Source organism: Ictalurus punctatus, chromosome 16, assembly GCF_001660625.3.
Source record: "Ictalurus punctatus breed USDA103 chromosome 16, Coco_2.0, whole genome shotgun sequence".
Classification (NCBI taxonomy): domain Eukaryota; kingdom Metazoa; phylum Chordata; class Actinopteri; order Siluriformes; family Ictaluridae; genus Ictalurus; species Ictalurus punctatus.
Window position 1 is genome coordinate 22,139,501 of NC_030431.2, and position 14,467 is coordinate 22,153,967.

At 37.1% G+C, this 14,467-nt stretch overlaps 1 protein-coding gene across 1 annotated transcript; it reads left to right on the top strand.

The window, feature by feature from the left end:
- Positions 1-4,210: 4,210 nt before the first annotated feature.
- LOC128635238 (uncharacterized) lies at positions 4,211-10,184 on the top strand. Its single transcript, XM_053687066.1, has 6 exons — positions 4,211-4,512; positions 5,677-5,841; positions 5,990-6,139; positions 9,239-9,412; positions 9,683-9,817; positions 9,994-10,184. The coding sequence occupies exons 1-6, from the start codon at positions 4,416-4,418 to the stop codon at positions 10,182-10,184; spliced, it is 912 nt and encodes a 303-aa protein (XP_053543041.1). The 5' UTR covers positions 4,211-4,415.
- The last annotated feature ends 4,283 nt before the right edge of the window (positions 10,185-14,467 follow it).

The window sequence follows — 14,467 nt, forward strand, 5'->3', positions numbered from 1 at the left end:
TTTCAGACATGACTGTAGAGGTAAAGTTTAAAACAAAAATAGATCTGAAATATGATTTACAAACAAAAGATTTCTAAATGTAAAGTATTTTAGAACAGATTTTAAAAAATTACTTCATTAGCTGTCTTGTACTTAGAAGTAGGCTTGGGTCAGGCAATCAGCAAACAGACTTTCAAAGACAAAATCCAGAATCAAAAACCAGAACAGGATTTTAGCAGTCTTGTGGGTTTGGGGGTAGTTCTGGAAACATGAAGCAGGCTAGAGAGGGCTCTTTATTGTTTTCCTTTTGTTTCTTTTGAGCACTTTTCAGTGCAATTTTCTGTCTCAATTTGACATCATGCACAAAGACACACACATACAGTTCAGCTCAGTTCTTGCTTTTGGCTTCCAAGCCAATCAGCACACCTGGTACTCGCAATATACTCCTGAAACTGCTTACTAAAATAGTTGATACAGTAAATAGGTGCATGCTCATCCCTACCACTCAATCTACTGACCCTGCCATTCATTCAGACACCCCCTCTCCCCAGTGTCACATTTTGGACATAACAGAGGTTAGGACAGATGCAAGTGCAGATAAGAGCTTTTAATAAAGAGACGCAGGCAGACAAATCCAAATCATGAGACAATAGCATGGTCAAAAACAGGCAATGGGTCAGGCGATCTGATAGGAACTTGGAATTGAAGGTCACATCGTCGACCTCAGATTGGAACTTGGCATGGAAGGTCACATAGTTGATCTCTAGCTGGAACTTGGAGTGGGAGGTCACATAGTTGATCTCAGACAGGACCATGTCTTGGGAGGCTGTCTCTTCGTCCTCGGAAAGGAACTAGGCTTGAGAGGCCATCTCATCGACCTCGGACAGGCACTTGGCCTGGGAGGCTGTCTCTTCAACCTCAGACAGAAACTTGGCATGAGAGGCCCTCCTTTCTACCTCAGACAAGAACTTGGCCTGGGAGGCTGTCTCTTTGACCTCAGACAGGAACTTGGCGTGAGAGGTCGTCTCTTCGATCTCGGACAGGAACTTGGCTTGAGAGGCCCTCGTTTTTCGACCTTGGACAGGAACTTGGCGTGAGAGGTCGTCTCTTTGACCTCAGACAGAAACTTGGCTTGAGAGGCCCTCTTTTCGACCTCAGACAGGAACTTGGCTTGAGTGGTCATCTCTTCGACCTCGGACAGGAACTTGGCATGAGAGGTTGTCTCTTCGATCTCGGACAGGAACTTGGCTTGAGAGGCCCTCTTTTTTCGACCTCAGACAGAACATTGGCTTGAGAGGCCCTCTTTTCAACCCCGGACAGGAACTTGGCTTGAGAGGTCGTCTCTTTGACCTCGGACAGGAACATGGCTTGAGAGGTCGTCTCTTCGACCTCAGACAGGAACTTGGCATTGAAGGTCACAACGTCGATCTCAGACTGGAACTTGGCATGGAAGGTCACATAGATGATCTCAAACTGGAACTTGAAGTGGGAGGTCACATAGTTGATCTCAGACAGGACCGTGTCTTGGGAGGCTGTCTCTTCATCCTCGGAAACGAACTTGGCTTGAGAGGCCATCTCATCGACCTCGGACAAGAACTTGGCTTGGGAGGCTGTCTTTTCAACCTTGGACAGTTTGTCTATGAAGTGATCATGGGTGTCGAGGTATGGGCAGAGGCCTGAGTTTACCTGCAGGGAGAGTTCATGGAACCTTAGCTTGCACAAATGAGGAGCATGATGAGATGAATTTATTGATATGTTATCATACTTGGCCACTAGTACTTGTGTTGTAGGATGATCTACCTTAACTATGAGTGGCTGTGAGGGGTTGTGATGTTTTAAATTTTGTTTTGTTTTAAAAAATATTGGGACCCAGCAATGAAACTAAATCCTCTGATGAACTTCCTGTAGAAATAGGCAACACCAATGATTTTTTGTAGTTCTATTCCATTATTTGGGACAAGCCATTACTTGAGAACTGAGACTTTTGCTTGGATCATATTTACACTACTCCGATGATGTATATGAGGAATGAGATCTGGGTTACATGAAATGTAACCTTCTTTCTTGGCCTGCTCCTAATCCATGTTTTGCATGGATTTCAAACAAGAGCAAGTAGATGAGGACGATGTTGTTTTAGGCAATGATGAATTTTCCCAGCATGTCTTTAAGAACATCATTAATGAACCGCTCAAATTTTGATTGCGTGCAAGAGAGCCCATATGACATGACACAGTACTCAAAGTGGCCAGAGGTGGCAAGGTTGTTTTCCACTCATTCACTTCTCTGATCCTGATGAAAAACTATGCACTGTGCAGGTCATGTTTGGAAACAAAGGTATGCATCTTGGAGCTCTTCAAGCACCTGCAAAGAGCTCTTTGGCGCAGTAATATGGTCTGTAAGATGGTAAACGACTCGTCTTGGCCTTGCTAAATACTTCCTTGAACTCCTTGAAACTGGAAACTAGAATATTCACTTTGGAATCCATTTCAGGACTGAGGTGGATGCAACAATGGCACTGGGCTGATTATTTATTTTTTAAGTATTATAAGGCTTATTTCTGCATCCAGGGGAATCCGAGGATGATGGGGTACATCACCAGTTATTAAATGTTCTCATGATGCATGGCATTGACTTGCAGAGTTTTTTAGTTGACTTGCTCGTGATTGTGCTGTGATAGTGAATGGGACTGAGCAGCTTGGTGCATGGGGCTCCCACAATAGAAGCTGGATTTCTCTCATCTGTGTTTTTTCTTTCCATAGTGGAGCATCTGTCATGGTGTCTTTGCCTAGGTTCAGGTAGGCTCATGACTTTGACATCCACTCTGTGACATCTCTGTGAGCTTTCCTCTTTGGTTCTACAATAGTTGACCCAGACGAATGGAGAAAACAATGAGAGAGAGTCCAGGGAAACCTAGTTGTCATGGTATGCAAGTCTGGTAATTACATCAGGATTGAGCCCTAGGAGATATGCTGCTTTATGCATTCCATCTGCTCCATGCTTCGTGTTCTGAATTCTAACTTGGGAGCTGTTCACCAATTTTCAAATACTCTTGGAAGAGAGTGATGCTGTAACTCTAGTGAGTGCTTTGTCCATTTGGATGCTGTTTCAAATCATACATGCCTGCGCTATCCAGGTTACAATGAAATCTTCTACCAGACAGAAGAGACAGTTGCAAGTGCAGGCTGTCTTTCTTGCAACACTTTAATAAATTCAAAGTGAAAGGCAGAATCAATGTCAAAAACAGGCTTGGGTCAGATGATAAGCAAACAGATTTTCAAAGACAAAAAAACAGAATAAAAAAACAGGCAAACAGAACATGGTCAAAACCAGATTATGGGCACACAAATACAAAAGCTTTGGTTGTCATGACTGAGATTGTATGTGCTGAGTTCAGGTGTGTGCAATTAGTAATCAGGGGCTCTTGAATGTTTTTGTGACTATGGGTTTTGGGAAATGTAGTCAGATCAGCTGTGCTGTGGTGGATTCTGGTAAACAGAGGCATGGCTGAATTCGGCACTGTCATGAGACCTCCACATTCCCTAGTCTTGTTTTATTTAATTGTTATGTTAGAATATAGTCCTAAAATAAGTTCAGACATTAACATCAATATTATGTGTTGTAATTTGGTAATATATGCAAAATATCTAACTCTATTTATTTGTACACCTTGTCATTTCCATTGTATCAATGTCTTTGGCTGGTGTAGCACTCAAATTTCCCCCTAGGTGGATCAATAAAGTACATCTATTTATCCATCCCTCCACCCATCCCTCCAGACTGTGATTCTTGTGATAAACTCTGATAAACATAAATACACTTTAAGCTACACTACATTACATTTACATTTATTCACTTAGCAGACGCTTTTATCCAAAGCGACTAACAAGTGAGAAAAGTACAAGCAAAGCAATATATCTAGCAGAGAACAATATAAGTAGTGCTACCATACAAGATCCATTAATTGAGTTCCAGAAGAAGCAAAGTGCACAGAGTAGAGGTGGAAAGTGCAAATATATATAATGTTTTTTGGGTTTTTTTTTTTTTTGAGTTGGTTAGGTGTTCACAGAAGAGGTGGGTCTTTAGCTGTTTTACACTAACAAGTATATAACTTGTATTATAACTTATTGTTATAACATAACACTAACAAGTATTATGCTTTATCTGAGTAATAACTTTTTTCTCCAAATTCAGGTTCATTATACAGACGGACTAATGACTCACTTAAGGGAAAAACGAAATGGTAAATAAAAATTCTGATGTTATAATTAATAATCCTGCTGCACTATTTTAAAGTAAACTTATACAATATAATATATCTATGTCTGTTTTTTTTTCTTTTTATATCTGTCACCAAAATAATCAAAATCATATTATTGCTTCCAGTGAATACGGATGTACTAGAATACATTGTGATCATAGAGGTGAATGTGTCACAAATGATTTTGTTTGACCAAATCAAATCATCACTGGAGTCTATAAGTCTTTTACAAATAGACAACACCATAGAAATTGATGGGTTGAACATTACAACAGGTAAGCTCCATTATTATTATAGCTAATTTGTTTATGTTTAAATATAATTCATTTAGGTTTTTTGTCAATGTAAATTATATTACTATGATATTATAATATTATAATTATTAATTATGCATGTACTTAAATAATTTACTTGCAATCTCACAATGGGAATAACTTACATTATATAAATATGACTATAAAAGTGTTATGAAGGTCCCACTTGAACTTCACATTCATTATGAGCCCTGAGAGGGGAACTCTTACACTATATATATATTAAAAAAGTGTTCTTCTCTTATGGACTTGGGTGGGTCCATAAGGTGGGTTTATACTTTCTTTTGGTTGTTGTCACAGACAAAAATCACATTTTGTAAAAAAAATAAAATAAAATAAAATAAATAAATAAATAAACAATAATAATAATAATAATAATAATAATAATAATAATAATAATAATAATAATAATAAATTGCCAATTAACATAACTTGACACTCACTGATGGCTGATATAGTGCCATTGTGACCACAGACAACTGACAACAAATTTCTGGCAGTGTCAGGGATGTTTAATTAAAGTATATTTTTCACAGTATTTCAAGGGTATGACCAGGCTTATTTAGTTTTCCATTCTTATATTGTGTTTATTAAACCTGTTGCATATGAATTCTGTGTTTGTGTTCGCTACATTATATAAATAATTAGTTATATATGCCCTTGTTATTTCTGTTAAAAAAAAAAAAACCCTGTATACATTTATGAGGTTTTATCAACTAAATGTCTCTGTATTTTCTATCATATCCAACCCCTTGTGTCTTTAGAGGGACTGAACTAAAAAAAAAAAACAGACTTTACAACCTAAAACCTGTGCATAATGATAGCAGTATAGAAATGCAGAAAAGGCATGATATAGCTAAACAGCTGGCACAACCAAATGTGTTCAAAAGTCAAGACAAGAGTCAAAACACAGGAATAGCAATCATAGTGTGCATAGCTCATAACTTACATGAATGCAAAGGTTAGCAAGACTTTACAAGCCCATGCATATGTTGGCCTTATAGCCTTTATTACCAGAAAGTAACCAGAAAGTGCAGTACTAGGTTAGAACTCTGGGAAAGGAGACTCCTGCTGACAGGGACATGTTTATAATTTCAGTCATTAAATGCTTTTTATTCTCTCCAGTGTGCCAGGCAAATGAATCTGAATATCAGTGCATCTGTGAGGATCAGTATGTTTGGTCATACTATAACTGTATTACTTATGATGCATGTGATAACCTAAATGAAGGAACATGTACCTGTATCAGTGCCATTCCCAGTGATGCACAGATGTGTGTGCCAAAAAGTGGTAAGAGGAAATTTGTAAGTAAATAATAAAAAAAAAAAAAAAATGAAATTGCTTTTTGTGTATTCACATGTCCCTTTTATTTCTTTCTTTCCTTGTTTTTTTTTTGTTGTTGTTTTTTTTTGTTTGTTTTTTTTGTTTTGTTTTTTAGAACTACCGGGCTTTGACTTCCTGATTGAAATTGAGATAAATGCTACAAGCACAACAATGATAGATGAACTGAGAAACCTCCTAGTAATACTCAGTCTCCCAATTTCATCTGTTCATGTAGCAGAAATTACAGATGTGGACATTACAACAGGTATTAATTACACTGTGTTTGAAAATATATCAAATTAATTTATACAGTGCACTTTTGTTTGTGTGTGTGTGTGTGGGTGGGGGGCATCCTGTAGTGGTGTCTGAAAACAGAGGGAAGAACAAGAGTTCTTTAAATCTCAAAATGTGGCCAAAAGTGTGTGGACACCTGACCATCACACCTATAAGAGCTTGTTGAACATCTCATTTCAAAACCATGGCATTAATTAGTGTCAGTGTTCTTTACACCACTCCATCCGACAGATGGCATTGCGCATAGTGATCCTATGCTTGGGTCCAGCTGCTCGGGCATGGAAACACATTTCATGAAGCTCTCAACGCACAAAATTTCCAGACACAGTACTGCAGTGGATATTGTTTACAGAGGCAGTTTGGAACTCTGTATTGAATAATTAAATAATTGCACTTACAATTGGCCAGGACAGATCTAACAGGGCAGAAATGTGTGGCAAATATGGCATCCTATGACAGCGCCATCTGTAAAGGCAAAGGGCTCTTCAGTATGACCCATTCTACAGCCAATATTTATCTATGGAGATTGCATGGTTACTTTCTTGAATGTATACACCTGTTAGCAATGGGTATGGCTGAAAACCCCAATAATTAGGGGTGGTGTCCACATATTTCTGGACATATAGTGTAGGTAAGATTCATATGATGTACATTGAAAAGGGGAATATGTGGTATGTCAGATATATGAGACCATATTATGTATAATTTACCTGAAAAATCTTTAATTTCTCATTAAAACATGATTTTGTTGCCTATACTAAATGTAAGCACGTTTCAAATTGTTAATTTGAATTATGTAGAATTATGTGAGTATGATAAATGTATTGTCATAAATTGTCTAGCTTTAATATGGATCAAATAATAACATGGATTGCAAGTTATCTAATGTTGTGCATATTTATGTCATGGAATGTGACTAATGTTGGTGAATAATGAGCAAACGGGAATCTTTTACATGTGTAAGATATCTTTTCTTTCAAATACAAATTTTGTTTTCATTAATACTGTTCTATTTAGCACCCCACATTGTCAAATACATAGTGTTAAGCTGATGGTTGATTGTGACATTGTGAGCACCTTTGTATTGTGAGTGTCAGCCATCAATAGACAAATAAACTTTCTACTACAGTTACAAACTTTCTACTGCAATTTTAACGCATGGCCAAGACATGGCATTGGCCAGTAGCAGTAAGCCTGCCAGCTGGTGCTGTTGCTGACTGGTAAAGTGCTAGAAGTGTATAGGTCAATGGATGAAGACAGATTCAATAGTTACTGGGATGTCAAGGAGGCACTGTTACAAAAATTGGACATATCTCCTGAGATGTACAGACAATGCTTCTGGTCAACAACAACATCTGCTAGGGAGTTGCCAACGGAGGCTAACTATTGGCCGAGGGGGCTATACCAGCATTAAATATGAACAGAACAATGAACTAAGGAACAGATTGGGGAACTTCTATCTTAGAGCAGATATTGCAAGTTCTACCAGTGGAAAAACTTGTACTACTGTACTTCAGTGCAAATTAGGGTGGCCCAGCCAGAGCATCAGCACTATCCTACCATCCCAGCAGAGAGGCCAAAGATGTCATCCCAAGGGGAAGTACCTGGAGCAGTAGGTTGGAGACAGGCAAACTTTATGGTATGGGCAAAAGCCTTATATGTTATTACTGCCAACAACCTGGGAATAAGGCATCAATGTGTCCCCTTAAGAAGTTTAAGCTGACAGGGTATTGCTATGGCCCAAGAGAGGAAGCTGCAAAGCTACCTTCTAAACAACAGACTGGTCCTATGCACCAGATTGTGACGGTTAATGAGGACACTCTGATGGCCATGATAGACTCAATGCTGTTACACTGATTAAAGAATACCATGCTCTTTTGAACACCATTAACTATGGATATCCAAAATTCATCCAGTGCATTCATGGAAATCAAAAATAATACCCTCAGTCTGAGCTGATTCTAGAGATACAAAGACAGAAGTGCTTGCTAAGATCCATTGTGGTAACAAACCTGCCTTCTTATGTTATCCTTGTATGAGCTGTTCCAACCTTGTGGATTTGATTGGGGTGCAGTCACCATCTGTCATCTGTCAGATAATGTAATAGTTGAATCCATAAAGGGGCCTATGAAAACATGCTGCAGGTGGCTCCTTGAAAAGCTAATGGGGTGCCCTTAGACAAAAGAAGACATCAGGGATTTATCAGTGAATTGGGAAGTGCCTCAGGATATTGTTAGGTTACAAAAGGAGGATGTGATACTGAAACCCCTGTTTTGCACCTGCGGCAACAAAAAACCTATCTGCTGGTTCTTCTGGCCAACCATGTAAACTGACATCCAAACCTTCTGCAAGACATGTGCAGTTTGTCAAAATGTTTTCCCTCTTCATCAGTCTGAATGTGTACCTCTTACATCCTTGTCATATGTCACTATGCCAATAGATTTCCTGTGGCCATACCACCACGCTCCATAACAACTGCAAAATTAGTAAGTGCCCTGGTCCAGCAGTTTTCCAGAGTGGGTATTCTAGAGAAGATCTTCATGGGGATGACCAGGGGACAAACTTCCCATCCAGACTGGTGAGACAGCTCCGGTGTCAGTTTGGTATCAAGGCACTCAGAGCAATGTCCTACCTTCCACAAACCGATGGGTTGGTGGAACAGTTCAATCAGACCCTCAGGTCAATGATCTGGAAGTTTGTGGCCAATAAAGGATGGGAGTGGGACAAATGGTTACCATTCTTAGTCTTTGCTTATAAGAAGGTGGGGCACCTTCTACAGTATTTTCCCTGTTTGACTTACTGTACGGCTGGCTAGTCAGGGATCCATTGGACTTGTGGAAGTCTATTTGGGAGAAATAAGTGTCAGAGACACCTGCTAAGAGAATTGTGCAGTATGTTTTTGTGGAGACTGCTGAAACTCACAGTCAACCCATGTTACTGTTTAAACCTGTGTTATAGGAGTTATAGCATTAAAAATTGTCTTTATCTAGTGTAATAGATATGTAGTGACAGTATTTTACAATATTTAGCAAAAAAAGTATACAAATTGTCATGATTTTCTATTTCACAGTGTGTAGATTGAATGGTACTGAATATCAGTGCAGGTGTGAGGATCAGTATTTCTGGCCATGTGAAAAGTGCACAGTATATGGGTCTTGTGATGAACTCAACAGTGCCTCATGTGGCTGCATCAATGCTATTCCAAATGATGGACACTTCTGCCAACCAATCAGTGAGCTGTCTAGTATGTATGATATGTAATCTGAAAAATATGCATGTCTGATGAATGGACTTTTAATACTTCATCACTGTACATTTGACAGTTTTAATTATTATATATATATATATTTTTTAACAATGTGTGTCTTAGCTGTGATTTTAAAAAGAACCCACAGGTAAAACCCACATACTACAATAACTACCAGAAGATGTGCAAATTCTCACCTGTGTTCCTTTATTATGACTAGAATACCATAGTATATTTAAATAAAATTTATTTTCCCCTTTCCCTCAGCTGAATATCTGACTGATATCGAAATTGACGCAGTAGATATAACAGTCTTGAAACTCCTGAGGAACCTTTTGGAGGCACTCAGCTTACCCTTAATAAATAGTAACATCAATATCACTGAAATACACATCACTACAGGTAACTGACTTTTCTCTGTCTGCTGAAACTCAGTCAAACCCTGTTACTGTTTTAGACCTGTGTTATACGAGTTATAGCATTAAAGATTGTCTTTATCTACTGTAACCAATATGTAGTGACAATAGTTTACAATATTTACCCCCAAAAAAACATTGTCGTGATTTTCTTTTCCACAGTGTGCAGTTTGAATGGTACTGAATATCAGTGCAGGTGTGAGGATCAGTATTTCTGGCCATGTGAAAAGTGCACAGTATATGGGTCTTGTGATGAACTCAACAATGCCTCATGTGGCTGCATCAATGCTATTCCAAATGATGGACACTTCTGCCAACCAATCAGTGAGCTGTCTAGTATGTATGATATGTAATCTGAAAAATAAACATGTCTGATGAATGGACTTTTAATACTTCATCACTGTACATTTGTCAGTTTTAATTATTATAAAAAATTTTTTTTAACAATGTGTGTCTTAGCTGTAATTTTAAAAAGACCTGTTCAAATGAAAAATAAAAACTGGCCAAAGGTAAAACTAAGGCACCAGAATAACAATTGTTAAAATCAGTTTGTTTGCTGTTGAAATAGAACTTTGTATAGCATTCAACTTGTCTGAAGCTATCATTCTCAATACACAGTTCTATAAAGGAGAATAGGGTAAATAAACTGTATTAATTACAACGTTTAATCACACTGCTGGTTTTACTTTATAGACAACTCTACATGTCCAGCTATAGCACCCACAGGTAAAACCCACATATTACAATAACTACCAGAAGATGTGCAAATTCTCACCTGTGTTCCTTTATTATGACTAGAATACCATAGTATATTTAAGTAAAATTTATTTTCCCGTTTCCCTCAGCTGAATATCTGACTGATATTGAAATTGACTCAGTAGATATAACAGTCTTGAAACTCCTGAGGAACCTTTTGGAGACACTCAGCTTACCCTTAATAAATAGTAACATCAATATCACTGAAATACACATCACTACAGGTAACTGACTTTTCTCTGTCTGCTGAAACTCAGTCAAACCCTGTTACTGTTTTAGACCTGTGTTATACGAGTTATAGCATTAAAGATTGTCTTTATCCACTGTAACCAATATGTAGTGACAATAGTTTACAATATTTACCCCCAAAAAAACATTGTCGTGATTTTCTTTTCCACAGTGTGCAGTTTGAATGGTACTGAATATCAGTGCAGGTGTGAGGAACAGTATTTCTGGCCATGTGAAAAGTGCACAGTATATGGGTCTTGTGATGGACTCACCAATGCCTCGTGTGCCTGCATCAACGCTCTTCCATATGATGGACACTTCTGCCAACCAATCAGTGAGCTGTCTAGTATGTATGATATGCAACATGAAAAAAAGGATATCTGATGAATGGCCTTTCAATACTTCATCAGTATACATCGGTCACTGTTAGTCCTTTTTTGAACAATGACTGTCTTATCGGTAATTTTTTAAACACCTGTTCAAATATATAATAAAAACTGACCGAATGTAAAATTAAGCCAACAGAATAAGAATTGGTACAAAGAGTTGTACATATTTAACTTTTTATACCACTCAACTTGTCTGAAGCTATCATACTCAATACACAATTAAGTTAGAGTACGTTAATAAATTGTATTTATTAGTCCTTTGTAATCATGCTGTTATTTGTACTTTATAGCTAACTCTGCATGTCCTGATGTAACACCGACAGGTAAAACCAACATACTCCATTAACTACCAGGATATGTGCGAATTCTCACCTGTTTCCTTTTATGTTGCAATTTAGACTTCAGTAATATGGTATTGTATGCAGAATTTTTTCTCACCTTTCCTTCAGCTGAATATCTGTTCGAGATTGAGACTGACACAGTAGATATGAAAATGTTGGAACTACTGAGGAACCTTTTGGAGACATTCAGTTTACCCTTAATAAATATTAACATCAATATCACTGAAATACACATCACTACAGGTAACTGACTTTACTCTGTCTACCGAAACTCATTCAAACCGTGTTACTGTTTTAGACCTTTGTTATAGGAGTTATAGCATTAAAGATTGTCTTGATCTATTGTAATAGATATGTAGTGACAATATTTTACAATATTTAGCAAAAACAAACAAACAAACAAAAAAACAACAACAACATTGTCATGATTTTCTATTTCACAGTGTGTAGATTGAATGGTACTGAATATCAGTGCAGGTGTGAGGATCAGTATTTCTGGCCATGTGAAAAGTGCACAGTATATGGGTCTTGTGATGAACTCAACAATGCCTCATGTGGCTGCATCAATGCTATTCCAAATGATGGACACTTCTGCCAACCAATCAGTGAGCTGTCTAGTATGTATGATATGTAATCTGAAAAATAAACATGTCTGATGAATGGACTTTTAATACTTCATCACTGTACATTTGTCAGTTTTAATTATTATAAAAAAATTTTTTTAACAATGTGTGTCTTAGCTGTAATTTTAAAAAGACCTGTTCAAATGAAAAATAAAAACTGGCCAAAGGTAAAACTAAGGCACCAGAATAACAATTGTTAAAATCAGTTTGTTTGCTGTTGAAATAGAACTTTGTATAGCATTCAACATGTCTGAAGCTATCATTCTCAATACACAGTTCTATAAAGGAGAATAGGGTAAATAAACTGTATTAATTACAACGTTTAATCACACTGCTGGTTTTACTTTATAGACAACTCTACATGTCCAGCTATAGCACCCACAGGTAAAACCCACATACTACAATAACTACCAGAAGATGTGCAAATTCTCACCTGTGTTCCTTTATTATGACTAGAATACCATAGTATATTTAAGTAAAATTTATTTTCCCCTTTCCCTCAGCTGAATATCTGACTGATATCGAAATTGACACAGTAGATATAACAGTCTTGAAACTCCTGAGGAACCTTTTGGAGACACTCAGCTTACCCTTAATAAATAGTAACATCAATATCACTGAAATACACATCACTACAGGTAACTGACTTTTCTCTGTCTGCTGAAACTCAGTCAAACCCTGTTACTGTTTTAGACCTGTGTTATACGAGTTATAGCATTAAAGATTGTCTTTATCCACTGTAACCAATATGTAGTGACAATAGTTTACAATATTTATCCCCAAAAAAACATTGTCGTGATTTTCTTTTCCACAGTGTGCAGTTTGAATGGTACTGAATATCAGTGCAGGTGTGAGGATCAGTATTTCTGGCCATGTGAAAAGTGCACAGTATATGGGTCTTGTGATGGACTCACCAATGCCTCGTGTGCCTGCATCAACGCTCTTCCATATGATGGACACTTCTGCCAACCAATCAGTGAGCTGTCCAGTATGTATGATATGCAAGATGAAAAAAAGGATATCTGATGAATGGCCTTTCAATACTTCATCAGTATACATCGGTCACTGTTAGTCCTTTTTTGAACAATGCCTGTCTTATCCGTAATTTTTTAAACACCTGTTCAAATATATAATAAAAACTGACCGAATGTAAAATTAAGCCAACAGAATAAGAATTGGTACAAAGAGTTGTACATATTTAACTTTTTATACCACTCAACTTGTCTGAAGCTATCATACTCAATACACAATTAAGTTAGAGTACGTTAATAAATTGTATTTATTAGTCCTTTGTAATCATGCTGTTATTTGTACTTTATAGCTAACTCTGCATGTCCTGATGTAACACCGACAGGTAAAACCAACATACTCCATTAACTACCAGGATATGTGCGAATTCTCACCTGTTTCCTTTTATGTTGCAATTTAGACTTCAGTAATATGGTATTGTATGCAGAATTTTTTCTCACCTTTCCTTCAGCTGAATATCTGTTCGAGATTGAGACTGACACAGTAGATATGAAAATGTTGGAACTACTGAGGAACCTTTTGGAGACATTCAGTTTACCCTTAATAAATATTAACATCAATATCACTGAAATACACATCACTACAGGTAACTGACTTTACTCTGTCTACCGAAACTCATTGAAACCGTGTTACTGTTTTAGACCTTTGTTATAGGAGTTATAGCATTAAAGATTGTCTTGATCTATTGTAATAGATATGTAGTGACAATATTTTACAATATTTAGCAAAAACAAACAAACAAACAAAAAAACAACAACAACATTGTCATGATTTTCTATTTCACAGTGTGTAGATTGAATGGTACTGAATATCAGTGCAGGTGTGAGGATCAGTATTTCTGGCCATGTGAAAAGTGCACAGTATATGGGTCTTGTGATGAACTCAACAATGCCTCATGTGGCTGCATCAATGCTATTCCAAATGATGGACACTTCTGCCAACCAATCAGTGAGCTGTCTAGTATGTATGATATGTAATCTGAAAAATAAGCATGTCTGATGAATGGACTTTTAATACTTCATCACTGTACATTTGTCAGTTTTATTTATTATCATTTTTTTTTAACAATGTGTGTCTTAGCTGTAATTTTAAAAAGACCTGTTCAAATGAAAAATAAAAACTGGCCAAAGGTAAAACTAAGGCACCAGAATAACAATTGTTAAAATCAGTTTGTTTGCTGTTGAAATAGAACTTTGTATAGCATTCAACTTGTCTGAAGATATCATTCTCAATACACAGTTCTATAAAGGAGAATAGGGTAAATAAACTG

Coding starts and splice junctions, on each gene's coding strand:
- LOC128635238 (XM_053687066.1), top strand. CDS start 4,416: ATGATTTTGTTTGACCAAATCAAATCATCACTGGAGTCTATAAGTCTT. Junction 9,413..9,682: donor ACCAATCAGTGAGCTGTCTA/GTATGTATGATA, acceptor CCTTTCCCTCAG/CTGAATATCTGACTGATATC. Junction 9,818..9,993: donor TGAAATACACATCACTACAG/GTAACTGACTTT, acceptor TCTTTTCCACAG/TGTGCAGTTTGAATGGTACT.